This window comes from Rhamphochromis longiceps, linkage group LG20 (genome assembly GCF_057381845.1).
Source record: "Rhamphochromis longiceps isolate RC_006_pf linkage group LG20, R_longiceps_female_GT1.1, whole genome shotgun sequence".
Lineage (NCBI taxonomy): Eukaryota > Metazoa > Chordata > Actinopteri > Cichliformes > Cichlidae > Rhamphochromis > Rhamphochromis longiceps.
Genome location: NC_140576.1, coordinates 5,631,350 through 5,650,084, shown reverse-complemented (window position 1 = coordinate 5,650,084; position 18,735 = coordinate 5,631,350). Strand labels below are relative to the sequence as shown.

General features: G+C 41.1%; 1 protein-coding gene across 1 annotated transcript in view; it reads left to right on the top strand.

The window, feature by feature from the left end:
• Positions 1–7,099: 7,099 nt before the first annotated feature.
• cntn3a.2 (contactin 3a, tandem duplicate 2) overlaps positions 7,100–18,735 on the top strand; it is a 41,051-nt gene continuing 29,415 nt past the window's right edge. The window contains exons 1-3 of the mRNA XM_085393218.1: positions 7,100–7,609; positions 10,235–10,374; positions 11,128–11,263. Of these exons, the coding sequence (XP_085249344.1) occupies positions 10,320–10,374; positions 11,128–11,263 (191 nt within the window). The 5' untranslated portion in view covers positions 7,100–7,609; positions 10,235–10,319. The remainder of the gene's footprint in view (positions 7,610–10,234; positions 10,375–11,127; positions 11,264–18,735) is intronic.

Genomic DNA, 18,735 nt, shown 5'->3' with positions numbered 1-18,735 from the left:
TAGTTATACTTCATACACTTACCTTGACATCTTTAACGAGGCAGTGTTATGTACAATAGTAGCAATTTATGGTACAAAACAGTATCTCTTCTAAGTGGTGCAAAATGTCTGTCTATGTGATTATCCCTTTTCTATAAGCCGTATTTCTTCTTGCTGTTTACCATAAGATATTAAATTTATTTCTGCTGCCTTGTAATAAATGAATTGCCTTCATATGCATTTCCATAGATAAACAGATGCATTGCCTTTTTTTCTCGGTACACCCCGTGTCAGACCTCACAAGCTGGTTTCTAATTGCAGGTGTTTTCTGTAGGCAAGTGAATTTCTTATTGAATAAAAGGCGGATTTATCTCAAAGTGGATCTTTCCCTTCTTGATCCTCCACAGCCGTGGAACTGCTGTATGCAATAAAAGGTATGCTGGCCAATTAGTCTTCTATGTAAGGCTCTTGAAAGGAGCCTAGCTAGCTAATGAACTAAAGCTACCAGAAATGCTAAAAAAAAGAAAGAAAAAAAATCTTGTGTTAGTTGATAGCAGAGAGAGAAAGAGCGAGCCCTCCCTCCCACAAAGTGGCTGTGTGATATACGTTTAAGTGATGTGAAGAAAACACCCAAGTTGCTTTAGATTGACTGCTGTAAAGGCGAGAGATGTTTTTTGTGTCTGGATGTATTACCACACAGAACAAATGGATGAAAAAAAAGAAAACAGGAGAGGATTTATGTTTTTTGTGAAAAATGATTACATAAAAAAGGTGAAGATGATATAGGTTTACATATTTGCAGCAATAGCTGTTAAATTTTTCATGAAATAATAAAGTATGCTATAGTGTTGCCTCCACTCCCGACAAATGACAAATTGTCAAATTAAATTCCATTTACGAGTGACAAATTGCCTTCCTTTCTACCTCTATGTGTGTGTGTGTGTCCCATTCATGCAAGAGCCTTTACTTCCCAATCTTTGAATGCATGCATTTTCCCCCTCACTGCCTTAAGAGATTCTGTCAGGTGTGCAGTCAGGATTTGAGCAATGTTCTATGATCAAGAAACATCATAATTAACATCTTAAATCCCATTTCAAGTGTGTGCGTGCATGCGCCGGTGTGTGTGTGTGCATTTGAGATTTCCTGCTCTACTTTGTGGGAAATTGCTGTGTTTCGCTGTCTGTTAACCAACCTGCAGAGTGAGCAAATTAAGCAGTGATGTTTTTCCTCCGCAAAAACTGGGTTAAACATGGGGGTCGCTGCATTGTGCGATAAGCGCACATCTTGCAACCGTTTGCTCTTTTCTTTATGCTCTCGCGCAAAATTAGACAAGACAGGAGTTATAAGAGAGAATTTACTGAGTCTCCTGAATGGTTGAGAAATAAGACCTAATGACTTTTTGCAGCTTAACATACGCATTCAAGGCACAATCCTCATTGCCATCATACGCACACACACACACGCACGCATACAGACAGAGAAGAAAGTAATACCTTTAGGGGTTTGCTATTAAGATGGTTAATCCACGAGCCTCCAGAGGAGCAGGATAAAATATTCCTCAAGGAAGCTTTTCACAACAAGCTCCTAGGATCAAGTGCATGAATAAATTACAGGCCTAATTAAAGGAAATGTCAAATGGCTGCTGTATGGAACATTATTAACGATGTTCTGGACATGTTAAAGAAACCTGGGCCTGGAATGAGGATGATCAATGTAAGTTTAATGGGGTTCCTATTAGACTGAGGGTTCTACGAGACTTAAATAATATAGTTAGACTTCACTGAAGTTCAGCGAAGATATTGACCCATGTGTTTGTGTTTTGGAGGAAGATTGGTAACGTCCAAAAGGGTAACCTGATTACAGTAGTATAAGGAAGAGGGCGTTCAGTGTTTTTGTCTGAGAGAAAGACACAGACAGATAGAAAAGAAGAGACTGACAGAGGCAGGGAAGTTGTTTATCTGTAAGAGCGGGAGAATGTGACTAGAAAGAGAAGCCGAGAGAGCTGGAACTGGAAGAGAAAGCAGTTTTCCTGCAGTCTTTGTCATGGGAAATGCATCCTTTCACAATGAACCAAAGCTGTCAGCGGATGCTTATCAAGAACACTCAAACATCAGCCTTCTGCAACTCAGTACCTACAACAGGCCTTTTCAGTCGGTGAAACAAACTTGAATCATAGTCTAATAAGTTTTCTTTCTGCAGCTCGAAATTTCTTTCAGACGACTTTAGAATCAGTGCAGTTTAAACTTTCATTTTATCCATAGATTTGGATAAAGCAAAGAGAAAAAATAATGAGTGGAAAAAGTAAAACCTACTAAGGAGCAGTGAGCAATAAATCCTGTTTTAGAGGTTGGCCAGTTTTAAAACTAGTAGCAAAGGCTGCTGGGAGTTAACCAGTGCCTGAGTGCAATTATATGTTAAAACCTACAGACTGTTTAAATCAGCAGAGCTGCAATTGAATTTTGTATTCTCTACCACGAACTATGAATTATCTCTGTTTTTCTGTGTTCTGTTATATTAAATTTATATATGCAGGTCAGAGTTTAACTCTCTGTGGGTCGGCACTTGTGAGAGTTGGGCAGTGAGAGCACAGGTTTTTCCTGGTGCTAGAATTCAGTGAGAAAGACAATAAACCGCTAAGTCACAATGACAGTATTAAGTAAATTAAGTAAAATAAACATGAGTAAATTTTTTTTGTCCCATGTGACCATAATGTCTTTTATTCGTGGGTGAAAGGATCGGTTGAGTTTTTCCTCCTGTGTGTCTGAGGAATAGACTATATTTAAAGGATAGACATAGCCTTGGGCGCTGTTGAAAGATAAATAAATAAGTCAATGCAGTCCATGAACAAGTGCCAGCAGGGGATGACTCCTATGATTGCAAAATCAAGTGTGATCGTATAGAGGTCTATGAGGCCATTTATTCTACTTTTTAGTTGATTTTAATGCCTCATTTAACATCTTACTAAGAAGCTTATAGTCTGAGTTGATACGTTCAAGTACTCTTCAATACAGCATGATGTTCATCCTGGAAATTATGTTCATATTTACAGTATGAACAGGGTTGGTTTTCTTTGGTAGGGTGACCATATTTTGATTTCCAGAAAAGAGGACACTTGCCCCAGTCATGAAGAACTTTAATAATACTGTTTGCTTAAAGAAAATTTTAACATATTTAAACGCTGCCTTCTCTGTGCGGTTAACGAATGGTGAAATACAAAATGTCATAAAGGCTTTTACAAGTTAACAAGTGCAAAAAATAACTTATAACCCTCTGGAATTAAATAATGATACAGAAATAATGCCTCATCTGTATTAAAAAAATTACCAGTACTGGGATGGTACGAGGGAAATTTCTTTTGTAGTTCATCTGAAAAGATGTACTTGCGCTTTGGCATCTTTTAAACATCATCAGGCGCGTTGCTTCATGCTGTCTGTCCCATCTGTGAGCACAGAACCACTCACAAAGCAGCAACTACGGGATAACGCCTTCGATGCTTATTCCCTTCCGATGCTGACGGTGGATCAAGGAGACCAGCGCACAGGCTGCAGGCCCGGATGTATTGTCTAAATCGGCTGTCTCTCACCCTTTACCCACCCCTGTTGCTTGTCATGTGTTTCTTTGGTGTATTAAGAGTTTTTTCATGTGCTATGTGCAGAGGTGTTTTTTTTCTCCTTATCTTTCCTCATGTGGTGCATTTTCCATTGTTATACCTCTCTGACCTGTCTTCCCCATGTGATGTTTTGTGTAATGTATGTATGGTCGGAGGGTAAGATGGCGCCGCCATTGCGTGCAATAGATCGGCAGCCTTATGAAATTTCCCCTTGTGGGACTAATAAAGGTATATCAAATCAAATCAAATAACGTCACACATATAGGTCCTCTTTAGGCCTATAGGAAAACCCAGACATTTCCATCAATCTTGAAAATCCCCCTGGACACACGGACAGAATGTTTTTAGACATACTTTGAAACACATTTAGTTGTCGACCTTCTCCTCCGGAGAAAAGAGGACGGTTAGTCACCCTATCTTTGCGTCATACTCAGCATGTCTCTTCCTCCAAACACAGTGGTTCAAGTTGATGCCAAAGAGCATTTTTTTGTTTCATCTGACACTGAGCACTGTCTCTGAGGCCTTCTCTGAATCATTTAGATGTTCACTGGGAAACCTAAAAGAGATCTGTACGTGTGCCATCTTGAGCAGGGGGACTTTGTGGATGTTGTACGATTACTGCCCACTACAGCATAGTGTGCTACCAGTGCTGTTGTTAGTGACTTTGGTAGTTTTGAACAAATCCACAACCTTTCTCATGATCATCATCATTACCCCATTGGGCAAGATGCTGTATAGAGCTCCAGACCGAAGGTCAAGGTCAATTTATGTTTCTTCCACCAACAGTTAGCAGGTTCTCACCAAGCTTCTTGCTGCTAATCTTTTAGCCCATTCCACCATTGTGCAAGTCTACAGTCTTGTCCCTGACGTCCTTTGACAGCTCTTAGGTGGTGAATATTAAAATGGAAATTGATTACATGGAGAGGTGTGTAGTTTAGTCAATATCTATAATTGATTGATTGATTGATTGGAATCTCTGTGCCACATGGGCACACAGCCAATCTGCCAGAGCCAGAATTCTGGCTGGGTTGCAGTGAACCAAAAGCTTATTTCATTCAATGAGATGCAAATCAATTTATAACTTTTGTCGTGTTTTTTCTCTATTTTTGGTTGATATTATGTCTCTCTGCATTAAAATAAAACTACCATAAATAGAGAGTTCATTTCTTGAGCAAACTTTAAAAAGTCAGCAGGGGATCAAATAATTACTTTGGCCAACTTTGCAGCTTTTAGTTTATGGAGTCTGTCTTCCATCCAGATCTTCAGAGTGTAGTGGAAGTTGCATGTCTGAGGGTGTGGAAGATTCGCTGTCTCTATATTTTATCTATGCTGTCCATACTGTATCTCCACAAAAGCTCAGGTGAACTATCATATTGTTTTTAATAGCTTTTAACCACGGGTTAGGGCTCCATTACATTTCCATGACAACCAGGTGCTTTTTCTGTACCGTGATTGGTACTGTGGGAAAAAGAGAGGTTCAGTTGTACCCACACCACTCCAATCTCATCCCATCAGAAACTAGTTTGAGGGATGTCACTCGGCCTCCATGCATGCCCCAACTGCACACAAAGGAGAAGCCACATCGACATATTTTGGAGTAATTTGAACACCCCACTCTGCCATGTTTTCAGCCACTTACAGCTCATTACATTGGTTTTCTGGTACATGTATACTTGAGTCCTAATGGCTCTCACCAACCCCACATATTATGACAGGCAGCCACTCCTATCTCAAAAGCTTGCACAAGTCCACCCACCTTTATGCCGCCTGTTTAGCGTAAAATGGAGGCTTGTTGAAATAAACAAGTAAATGATAAAGAAAGTTAAAAACAAGGCAGAGCAGAACTAATTTTCTTTTTCTTCTTTAACACTTTGTGACCCCTGGTGGTAGAAAATCTGTTCTTCCTTAAAGAAAATAAATATCAAGAACAAAGAAAAACAAATAAGTCATAAATAGAAGTAATAAATAGCATAAGTTCGGTCCTATTAGGGTCTTTGAACATTTGAAGTTTGCTGAAAATAGGACAAGTAAAGTCAATTATTAGGCAGGCTAATAGCACAAATTTGCTTGAAAGACATTTAATTCACTGTCTTCTCCCTGCAGACCTTGATTTGGAAGTGAAATCGCTCCTCCTCAGAGAAAGAAAGGAAACAGACCCGAGGAAAGGCAACTGACGAGTAATTCCTATTAGACAAACACGCAATGTTACAGAGCAAAAGAGCAAAATTGCAGATTATCCCCTGATGTTTGACAAAGTAATTATTCTCTTTAACAGAGGGTCTCTGGGGTATTATATACTGTTTCTATATTTAGATGCATTAAGCTTTTCTTTTTATATTAACCTATAAAAATCAAATGACAGAGAGAGCACAGGTGGAACTAATAACATTACCAAGTGCTACTGCAATAAATCACTCCAACATGATGCAAAGTAACTACACAAATAAAATCAACCATTTTTTTTATAACTGCACCTGTGCGCTACCTATTACAACATGTCAAAATATCTGTTCTGAGACAAAGGTGGACATATATTTTCACTACTGGTGTGAGAACAAAAATTCTGTTTTGGACATTGTTAAGCGAATAGTTCGGCACGGTTTTCAAAAACTCTTTCAGAAAAGATGTGAATACTGGATGAATGAGTAGAGAGAGCCAGCAGCTTTTAAGCTCGTTTAACACAAAAACAGAAGTGACATGTTTAAAGCTCAGTAATTAACACTTTGTCGTCTCCTTTGTTTAATCTGCACAAAAACGGCAGTGTAAAAAAACACAAGTTGCTGCTCCTGCCTCGTTTCAATCTCATTGTGGTTTAGGAGGTTTGGTGCACTGTGTTACCCCGAACCAGAGGCTCTCTGCCTCCTCACTGTAGCTTCATTGTTAATGGATAGATATGTTTCAGAACCTTCTTATCTATCTATCTATCTATCTATCTATCTATCTATCTATCTATCTATCTATCTATCTATCTATCTATCTATCTATCTATCTATCTATCATTTTTGGCTTTTTGTATTTGTACACTTTTACACATTTTTTCCTTATTTATTTGTCTAATATGTCTCTAATTCACTCTTTCTTGCAGACCCCTGTGCTTCTGTAACATGTGAATTTCTCCCATTGGAATTAATAACGTCTGTTTTGTGTCTTTATCTATCATTCTCAAATTAAAGTTTTCCTATGCAGCGGTATAAATTAAAGAAGTCTGGCCCAAAATAAAATAAACTTCCTGATACTTGTACAAAGCTACTTGTCATTTTAACTGTTTATCCAAGTTTTGTGTTTGTTTTCTGATTAATGTTTTCTGTCATTTCTAAACACTACACAAACAGGCACTGTGGGAGAATTAGCTTAATTTAAACTAATGTCTGTAGGCTGCACGTGTGCCAGGAGGACTGTACCAAATGAAGACGCAGGGGGGCGCAGTTCCCCGCCAGGTGCGCCTTCTTCCCTGCCTCCCTCCCCGCACCACCTTCCCATCCCATCGCTGCACGTTCTGGCTGCTTTATCGACCTTCTCCCCGCCGTGCAGCCCACTCCTCCTTCCTTCGCGGGGAGAGCGGGACTCTGACGCGCACAATAAATCATCCTCGCGAGGTTCCTTTTTCAAGCCCCATTTCATACTTACTCGCACTGGAGCGCAGACACGGGCGAGAGTCAAGCCTCGTAACTGTGGATGTAGCAAATGTGATTCAGCACAGCAAACAACGTGGGTGTTGTGCGTGCGAGCGCGCGCGCGTGTGTGCTTTTTCTTTTTTTCTTTTCTTTTCTTTTTTTGGTGGGGAGTGGAGGAAACGGAGGAGGAGGTGGGTGAGAGGGGCGATATGAAACGCGTGTGTTTATGTCTCCTTCGTTACCCGTTATCTGTGACTGACCACCGGCTCAGTTTCACCTGTACGAACGACCTTGCAATTGCGACCGAAATTCTTCTAACGAGGTTTCCATGGAGGAGCAGTTTGTCGTTTTATCCGTGAGGGCTGAATTTGGTTCCTATTGGTGTCAAGATATTTCGGGATAACAGGTAAGACTGTGTAATTTATATAAATAGCGACGGGCATGCTGTTGCCACCACGTCGGCCTGTTTTTATGCTGTTCCCGACAGCACCGTCCGCTCCTAATGCCTTTTATTTGAGAATAATTGTTTGTTTTAGACTCGAGCAACGTGACGTGACCTCCCAACTGCGGCCAATTCCTGCACACTGAGCAGGCTGATTTTTTTTTTTTTTTTTTTTAAAGAGGCAATCTAGAAAGAGGAGACTTCTTTTTCTTTTCTTTTTTTTTTATTAAGGAGTTGGCTCCAACATGCCTGCCTTTCTTTGTCAAAGTGATGTAAGGGGTGCAGTTAGTCACAGCCTGGCATTTCAGCCCCCTAACTGCTCCTGTGGTACTTACCTGGTGTGGTGCCACACTGCAGCTCACCCCGTGAAATAGAGCTAACCTACAGGCCAAAGACCAGTACATTTTTTAAGGGCTGAATGGGGCTTGGGTGGACTTGCATGCACTAAAACATAGAAGAAAGAAAAGTAAGAAACGTGTAATTACGGTTCTTTTGGCTGTATTTTAAGTAAAAAAAAAACAAACAGAAAAACTTCAGAAGTAGCAGTAATTATGGGCTTTATCCTTTATGCGATCCACTGAGTGCAAAGGTGTACACACACACACACACACACACACACACACACACACACACACACACACACACACACACACAGTTTCTACCTTGCAGCGTTCACAAGGTAATTGCATACTTTAATGCCACAATGTCAGCTGAACAATCTGTGATGAATGCAGCTCAGGCCTTCAAACTAAGTACACTCCTACTCTTTCCAGCTGGGCTGTTTGTTCAGTCAGCATGTTACTTGGATGCAGGCAGAGTGTGATGTAGGTGGTAGATATGTGTTTATACATTTATTCTTTTTTTAAGTGTCAGTTAAGCCAGTGGTGTATTGGTTCCAGAAAGTACCCTTCTTGATTGAGACCGATCCCCCCCAAAGCTTTCTCACCACCTTCTGTCACCATCCTGTTAGCACCATTATTGCAAGCAGTGTGAATGTGTGCTTATGTGTGTGTGTGTGTGTGTGTGTGTGTGTGTGTGTGTGTGTGTGTGTGTCTGTGTGAGTGGGTGGGTCAGCTTGCATCTGTGTGTGGACAGCTCTATACAGCATGTGTTACGCTGGTGTAATTCTCTAATCCTCCAATTTGCATTTTTAAACGATTTATTGGATGTGTAGGGGGAAAAAAGGAACACATGTAACTCAGAGCCATCCCTGTAAAACCCCGCTGCAAATGCAAACCATGCAACATGCGAAGTTGACTGTACTGTAATACCCTCCATACCTTTTACACACACCAATTTTCAGTCTTGAGATGCCAGCACTTTACACTGTGGGCCTATTACTGAGGTAAGGCATGCAGGAGTCTTCTAGAGAGGAGGCATACCAATCCAATTTAGCAGACTTTGGGAAGGGGGGGGGGGGGGGGGGAGAAAACATGAAAGGTAGGAAATAAAATCTTGGCTGAGACCCCAACGTGTCTGATTTGACATGCAGGCAGCTAACAAACAATTAGACCCTCCATAAGTAGCACTCTGAACCAGACTCGCCTTGGGATTAGACCACAAATGAGCCGCACGTCACAGCTTATGTCTTCTAAATGGAAAGTGAGGGTGTGTGTGTGTGTGTGTGTGTGTGTGTGTGTGTGTGTGTGTGTGTGTGTGTGTGTGTGTGCGTGTGTGTGTGTGTGTAAGCTGGCTGGCTGTTACATGTGTTTCGTACATGGTGAGAAAGCAACTTTAGTGTGTAGGTGTGTGTGGGCTGTGTGACATTTAGCAGATTGATGTTATTATCTGCCCCTGCCCTTAATACGGCCGCAACACCTCTTGAAGAAACTTGTATTTTCAGACCCGACTTATTCATATACGCTTCCCTTTTATGCGTGCGCAGAGTAATGTACACAAATCTTCCCATACGCTGCGCACTCGTAATATGTGTATGTGTGTGTGTATGAGACCGTTCCCTTATTTGCTGTGTTATTGCCTGCTCTTCATTGTGTGTATGTTTGACATTTTGTAATTGCATCATTACGCGCTCAGTCCCCTCCTGCAAGAAGCGCGCGCATCGCAATTTGCAACACATGCTACAAGCAGTCAGACTCTTGCCCTTGATTACGGACCTGGGTGGAATGGCTTCCTCATCAGGCTGTCTTGATTCACCCCAGCATGTGGGAAGACACATGCTGCTGTGGGTGAATCTAATTGATTGGATGGCACCCAATTCCCAGGTCCAAGTCTCCTCAGGCAGCCAGAGAGTGAATCTGTCCAAGTGAAGGATGAGCCTAGGCGTTGGTTGCTCCCCTAATAGATTGGCATGGACTTCCTCCCATATGCCTCTGGTATCACCCTCAGACATCTCCGGGTTCAAGTTGGCCACACTACAGGGCGCAAAGTGACATTGCCTGGATCATTGCTGATTAGAGATGTGAGGGCTATCCGGCACCAAACTGTTCCTCCAGTTTTACAGTGATTATGTTTCCGCTGACAGAAAAATTCTGACACTTCCCCTGTCTTAGCTTGATAGGTGATTAAAAGATGTTACGCTGTCAGTGGTGGAGTTTTTGGTATTTTACAAGGAGATTCTCGTTTCAACAGGTCAAGCTCCTCTCTCTCTCGGAGAACACAAGTGCCATTTCAAAGCTTATTGGATGAAAGTCTCATTTACCCCTGGCTGCCAAATATGACGTTGCCATGGAAACAGCTTCTACTGTTATCAATCATCGACTGTTTGACAGGTAAACTACCTTTTTTTTTTTTTTTACGAGTGATGGATTTTTGGGGGGGTTTCTGGTGCGTGCGCACGTGTGTGTGTGTGTGTGTGTGTGTGTGTGTGTGTGTGTGTGTGTGTCTTCACGTTTGGACATTTACAGCTGTGGAATGAGACAAAAATAGTGTCAGAGAGGATGATGGCTCAGGTTTATAGGAGCACTCTGCAGTATTGGCTTCCACTCACAATCCAGACACAATACTCTCAATCTTCGTCATCACTTTCACCTGATGATGAGGCGTTTTACTTTTCTTTTCCTTTTTCACTTAGACAAAAACACTTAAGTAACATAAAAAGAGAGTAAAGATTTCCCCTTCTGCTGGGAATGATTTTCTTTGAATAATAATCATGTAATGTTTGTATTTACCAAGCATAGACAAAAAGTTTGTTAGTAAATGATTAAAAAAGTTTTCTTGTGAATTTGTTAAACTAGAGGTGTGTATTTTATTTTTTTTAATGCTGGAGCAGTGACACTTTTAAAATGACAGAAATGGCTTCCTGGTACCGGGGAACGCTGTGAGAAGTTCATTTTTTAAAAATCTATTTGTTTGCAAGAACACTTTGCAACACCCGCAAAGATATGAGACTCGCTTCCCTGTTTTAAAAGCCTCTTTATGACACTTTTCCATCTAAGAAAAATCAGGTAATAATGGAGTCCCGACTCCATTACAGTGATTTCTATTCTGTCTTCATGCTCACGCTGGAACTGTGTCTCTGTCAGATTGCCTGGACAGTGGATCATTCCATGGTCCGAGATGGAGAATGGAGCCGGGTGATTTGTTCATTCCCATTGACTCCATAGAAGAGGAAGCTACTCTGACTTGTGACGCAAAGGGAACACCATCTCCTCAGTACAGGTAGGAGCACATTCACGTTTAGGTTTTTATTCTTCAGGTTTTCAAAAATGTTAGTTTGGGGTTATTAAAATGGGTGAAAGACTGATTTAGAAATCATTATTTGCAAGATTTCGTTGGGTTTAACGTAGCAGTCATTTATAAGAAGTCGAGCTCAGCAGAATCCCAGCAGCTCAGCTGATCTCAACGTTCGCCAACATCAGCTGACAGCCTTGCCGATGCTCTTCCATACATTTAACTGGCAAATCTCACTTAGGACTAGAGCTGGGCGATATGAGATTTTTTCATATCACGATATGTTTTTTTCATTTCAGGCGATAACGATATCTATCACGATATAAGCCAAATAACTATATTTGTAAGATTTAAATGTGCCGTTGCTCACAAGTAAAATGTGAAATAATCAGCAGCTTGTTTTTATTTAAATATTTATTTCCCATAATAAGTTCAACAGGGTAGATGTACTTAAGGAACATGAGACTTTTTCAGATAAATAAAGGCAAATATTACAAACTACACAAAAGGCAGCCGCTAAAGCGTTTAAGTTTCAAAATAGAACAAATGAAACAGACTAAATTGTCAATTCCACTTAGAAACAAAATATTAATTCTAAAAATAAATCTTAGTTTGTTTTACAGAAGAACAGACAAAACTGACTAACTTTTGTCAATATCAAATAAACTGAGAACTAAAAGGAAATTCTCAATCTGTCCTTGTTGTATAGCTTAGCTTTTCAAACAGTTTTAACAGTTACTTTAGTCTGACAAAAGCCGAATGACGAATTAGCGCTTCCAGTCAGAGACTGACACGTACACGGGTATTTTTGAAAACGGAGATTTTCCGTTTTCGTTTTAAAAAATAATCTCGTCCACACAATAAAGGCAGAAATGAAGGAAAACGCTGCTATGAACATGCCAAAGCAGCAGGTGGCGCTAGATTCCTAACCGTGCAGAAATGTTGGCCAATCAGAAGTCTAGAAGCCTTGGTGGGAAAAAGTAAACAAAGCTGGGGCATAGAAGCAGAACCGAGTCGTATGTGTGGAGGGACAGTAACTGTGTGTATATGTAAGCATTTAAACACTGCAGAGAGTAGAATTAACAGTAACAGTCTTGTAGAAATTCATTTCACCGAAACAATAACGTGGCGCACAGTGTGACGCATGCACCAGTTTATTGTATTTCCAGACTTGCTTTCGGCACAATTTACAGTGCACGCTACTCTGTTTTTTGTCAGACTTGAAATAGCCGAAATACCTTCACACTACGGAACTTCTATGGCTCTTCCGTTCGACAATCTCTCCGGCATTGGAACCATCATCTGTTTTCTCTTCGGTCACGCTCGGTTGATTTTTCTAGTCGGCACACTCATTTCCTCCATTACCCGCTGGCTGCTTCCCAAACAAACACACGTGCGGCTTGGCACTTGTGCTGTATGTAACAAGTCACGCGACGTGACGCTGCGGCTGTGATTGGTTCGGCTCTGCGCTACTGAATTTGGATTGGCTGACCTTTTTTTTTTTTTTTTTTTAAGAGGACAAGAGCGGCGAGGTCTATCGCGATAGCTTAATTTCTCTATCGAGTAAAAGTTATATCGCGATACATATCGTTATCGTTCTATCGCCCAGCTCTACTTAGGACACACTATTAAAGCTGCTTTAGCCAGCCCACGTTTGCCTCATTCCCCAATGTTTGCACCTGCAAGGCGCTTTGCAACCCACCTGCACCCCATCACTTCGTCTTGTGCTGTACCTGACTTATTAAATGTCCCATCTATAGTCACTGATGCATGACTCTGTGTTGGGTCCCGCTTGTGCTCACTTCCAGATTAGTACATTCATTCACTCATGGGAGTGAGATGCCAGAACACAGCTTTCAAATATAAACTGATGGAAATAAAGATCCAGCGTCCTAACTGAACTGCAGTTCAGTTAGCACATTATCAACGCCGTATTGCTCTTTTGTTTAAAATAACACAGACGGACTCGTTCTCCACCTCATAAGCAGTTACTTGCACTTTCTCCACTCTTTCGCGTTCATCACCGACGGTATTTTCTCAACTGTCAACGTCAAAAGAGGAGCTTGTTTAAAGTAAATGATTAGTTGAGCAAACATAAAAGCTGCATTGAGACATGATCGCAATCTAAATGGAAAAAGAAGATGAGGGAAAGGAAGAAGTGATGTACTCATCTGGATATTCTCAGTGACTTTTTACCCCAGAAAAGAAAAGTAATACAGATGCAGACACCTTTTTATACTCCTGGCTGCTCCCAGCTTGCCATTCTTGCAAAGCCAATTTAGATTATAGTTTTCATGCAAGCCGCTTTCCTTTCTATTAATTTTCTTCAAATTAGACTGAAATGCACATAGACACTCTGTGCAGCAGTGTCATTATGGCTTTACTAATTCATATTGACTAACACACCACCAATCTGCCTCTTGTCTTACCAGATAGTATCTTAGTGACACATGTGTAGCATCTTAATGATCGTCTCCTCTTATAAAACACAATGAGGCCGATGCAGGTTGCTAGACACCGGTTGGCACCAACAGACATTGATTACAAGTGTCTTTGGCGTTCGACGTTGGAATTACTGCAGCACAGCCGGCGCAGATGAAATGAATGACAGTGGTGTGGAGTATGTACATTCATTATTTCAGGCTCTTCACATTCCCCATCTAAGACCAGGTATTTCCATGTACTGATTAAAGGTGAGATGAGCATGTTTAACGGGGTGTCTTGTCACGCTGGCTGTGCTAGGCTCTGTATGCCCTCAGCACCTCTCTGGCTCCTCTCTTGAAGTGTAAATGGGCTCACACTGCTCTCTCCCATCCCCCTTCTTCTCTTTTCCCCCTTTTCCCTTTCCTCTGCCACTCCTGTCACTCACAGAGATATGAGACTTTCATACTATGCGCACAGCACTGATTTAAAAACTCGTGGGAGAAAATCAGATCTTCTATAGAAAAGCATCGTTGCTGCTGCAGGCTATAAAAGTTACACTGTGTGAGTGTCTTAAACGTAAACAGAAGGTGACTTGTCTACCAGGGATAGCTCAGTAGGTAAAGTGGTCGCCCCATGATCGGAAGGTCGGCGGTTCGAATCCACTTAACGGCTACCCTGAGGTACCCCTGAGCAAGGTACCGTCCCTACACACTGCTCCCCGGGCGCCTGCTTAGTGGGCTGCCCACTGCTTCACAGAGTGAATGGGTCAAATGCAGAGAAAAACAAGTAATTTCCCCATGGGGATCAATAAAGTATCCATTATTATTATTATTATTATTATTACCCTTTACTTGACCTGAGGTTTGAAGTCTGTGGCTCTAGACCGGTAGATCATCCAGAATACTCGGATTTCTCTGTGGTCAGACAACATGTGTTCACAAAATGAGTTTCAAGCGGAGTAATTCAGTTTTCCAGTTGCCATTCAATCACCTGCCCTATGTTCGTGGCACCACTGAACAGCAGAGGCACTTCAGAGCAGGTCAAAAAGAGGTGAAAACGGTGGCTAAGGGATTAAGAGCTGAATGCAAGAGTGGACATGGACACCTACACAAACATGCAGGCATGTACTAGTCATTCCAGCCCTTTAGGTGTTCATCGTAAGCCACAAGAGTAATAGGGTTAACCTCATTGCATACAGTGACCAAGCTGCATGTGTATTGATCGGCCACAACATTAAAACCACCTGCCTGATCTTGTGTAGGTCTGCCTCGTGGCGTCAAAGCAACACGGTCCCCTCAGAGCATGGACGTGGGATTTCTGGGGAAGTCCTGGCATCAGGACATTTGTAGTCGAGTCTTTCTTCGCCTTTCCGTCTCCAGCGACTTCATCATCTTGTTTATGTCTGTCTTTTCGCACAAATGTTTCTGTTATGCTTCCCTTTCTTGGCAAAGGAGATATTTTGCTTTATTTTTCAAAGTTATTTGAGTTATTTCTGAAACCAGTGGGCAGTTTTGCCTGCCACTTCAAGTTTCTGCCCTTTTTATTGCTTTGTTTCTGCAGCACAGACGGTTCATGAAGAGTCATATTTCATTAGTTTAAAAAACAAAGGTGTTATCGAGCGCTTGCTTTTTTTTTGCTCAAGTTGGTGGGAAAGCTGTCAATCAGGCTGTGGTGTCAAATAAACAACCACTCTCCCCTTTCCAGGATGTCCACATACACATATACCATAGATGTGAGAGCAAATTGATCTGCCAGTCTGCATTCTGTGTAAGCAATCTATGTGCAGCGCTGTGGAAAGATTTCAGGCAGAGAGGCATTGGTTAAGTCACAAACTCCTTGTACAGCATGATAAACGTGCACTGATCAGCCATTAAAACCTCCTCTATTGTTTAGATGCATCAAAACAGCACTGACCTTTTTGGGCATGGATTCAGGACCTCTGAGTCTAGCTCATTGGTAGCAGATCCTCGAGGTCCACTGGGTTAAGAGCTCTTATTGGATTGGGCATCCCACAGATGCTTGAACAGATTGGGATATGAGCCCTCAACTTTTCGAAATATTACCTGACGGAGGTGCATGTGAGAATGCAAATGTCCCACGCAGTGGGTTCTGGTTTGCACAGATTGTGAGAACAGCACAGATAATACCCTGGTGAATGCACAGCTAGCGAGCCCTATGTGCTGCTTTGTGGACGCTCTGCACAGGAAGATCTCTACTGTAAACCAAACTGAATATTTCCAGCATCGAGAACATGGCTGGCACGAGCGATCTCCATGTGTACTGCATGTGAGAGAAGACGGCATCTTCCCAAGTACTGCCAACTTTTTCCAGAGTTAATGTGTGAAAACGATTTTTGTAATACTCCCAAAATGTTCCCACCACCTTTTTTTTTAAATGCAGTGGAGCGCATTGCTCTACTGAGGCTGGAGGAAGCCACTGCAATTGTCATGAGTCTGCAACCATGTAAAGCATTAAAGTAAAATCCACATGAATTCAGTGGTGCATTTTAATGACCAGTGTTATTCCAATGTTGATATTGTTGCACCTGATCGCTAATTATTCTTTAAGAATGTTTTCTTTTTCTTCTCTCTTTTACTGGGAAGCGAAACATATATGCTTTTGAAAAGTCATCCATTGTGTTTCCCACATGTCTGTTGCCACTTGTTGCCACTTAAGTAAAGCAAGAAAGGAAGTGTTTTGCTAAGTGAAAGAAAGGGTTATGTTTTTTTCTTAAACACAAACAATGGAACATTCTTGAAAAGTGCTCTGTCCTTGAACCCATCAATGCTCAGCTTTTGAATAGCATTTAAAAGGAGATAGAGTTTTTGCGGTGGCGGGGAATGAAAATGAATAATGAGACTTGCTTGAATCAATGAATTAACCTTAAGTTTTTAAGAGTTCTTTTAGGTGCTTCATTTATTTGATAGCACCGTCGTAACCTGCTTCACAGAGCTTCTTCTTTTTTAAATTCTTCCTCCTGCTAAGTGTTGGAAAGATATAATAAAGGGTGAAAAGGAGTTTAAAAGGCCTCCTTTGATACATTGAGCCATTGTTACCTCTTGCCAGGTGGTAATGTTTAGTCCTGATGGGGAGTCAAAGGTGGAATAATATCACATTATGTAAATCTAATGTGACAGAGACGAGGTGATTATGGTTAGACTGATGATCATTGTCCAGAATGGCTTCTAAAACCTTTGTCCTCCGCTCCCCTTAAATAGCGAAGGACAGCTTTGTGTATGATACCCCTAGATTAAACTTTAATGATCCCTGTGGGGAAAATGGGATAACTGCAGCAGCAAGTAGTAGCAGAGCTAAATAAAGAAAAATGGAAAAAATACAACACCGTAAAGAAATTTGCACTTCAAGGTTTATACAGACACAAAGGACATCTGTTAGGTGAGTAAATTAATGATATATAGACATGGCAGCATGATTACGGTACTGTTAGACTGCAGGTACAAAAAAATATGATTCGCTCAAGCAGCATACAGTCTCGAAAAACAAAGTACACTCTCTTTTAATCCTAAGGTGGTAAATTTCAGCAGATAATAAACTCATCGGGTCCTTATCAGCTTCGAAAGTTACTTAAATACAACCTCAGATGTAGAACAATATATGATATATTGTTTATTTATTTTAACAAAAATAAGCTAAAATGCAGAAACATTTTGGTTTCTGCAAAATGTTTCTGCATTTTGGTAATAACTATAACCACAATAACATGAATGAATAGTTTTTTGCGTGACTTTATCAGTCTCTCACATTGTTGTGGAGGAATTTTGATTCACTCTTCTTTACAGCATTGATTCAGTTCATCAAAGTTTGTAGACTGTTGTTTATGCACAGCTCTCTTAAGGTCCCACCACAGGGTTTCAGTCAGCTTGAAGTCTGGAAGAGTTCATTGTCGACTCACTGACAGCTGGTTTGAGGTGTTTGTGCTGATATTCGGCGTTTGGTTTTCTCCAAATGTGGCACAGTGCAATGTGGCCAAACAACGGTCTTGCCTGTCCACAGGACATTGTTTCAGAAGTCTTCTGGTTTCTGCAGATGCAGCTTTGCAAACTTTAGCTGAGCAGCCGTGTTATTTTTAGAGAGAAGAGGGTTTTCTCCTGGCAGCTCTTCCAACCAAGCCATACTTGCCTTTTTCTAATTGAGTTGTCATGAACTTTAAATTTTAATGCTAACTCAGATGTTGCTTTGAGGTTTTTGCAGGTCACCTGTCTGACCTTGGGTGAATTTGCTGGCATTCCCACTCCTGGGAAGACTAGCAGCTGTCTTGAGTTTTTTCCACTTGTGAATAATCATTCTTACTGTAGAATGATGGACTTAAAATTGTGGGGGAATGTCCTTTAGACCCTTCCTAGTTTAATGGTCAGCAGCTTCTCCCAGATCACTGCTGATGTCTTTCCTCCTTGGCATTTTGCTAACACACACCTGAACTTTACAGACCAACAGACTGCCAAAAATCTTTCTTTTATAGAGGTGCTTACACTTGCTGATCATCACTTAATCAAGTGGACTGGATTAGCAGCACTTGGCTGTTTCTCATCCTCTTAATTCCTGGGGAATCAGTAAGGGTGTACTTAGTTTTTTCATGCTTCTGCATTTTGCTGGGGTGGGGATTTGTTTGTTTTTTTCAATATATAATGGCATGGCATAATATGTCGTCATCTGTTTGTCTGAGCCTGTAGTAACCTTGTATCAACTTTGAATCAATTAATTTTCATTGTGTCCTGATGCACGAGCCTTAGAATTTAAAGAGGGTGTACTTTCTTTTCAAATGACTGCAAGCATAGTTTATCAAGTTGATGCACAGAACTGTCCATAATTTGCTGGCAGTCACACATGTATCATCTCCATTGTCCTTAACCCTGAACACAACACAGTTGTGTTTGCAGATTTGTTTGTTTTTAAGGAAGTTTAATCACAGCCGAAAAGAATCGTTGGCCAAAGTCCTAACCACAAGAGTTCATTTCAACTAGCAACCTTTTAAAATCCTCGGCACCATCGCAAATCACACCACATAAAGTGTATTA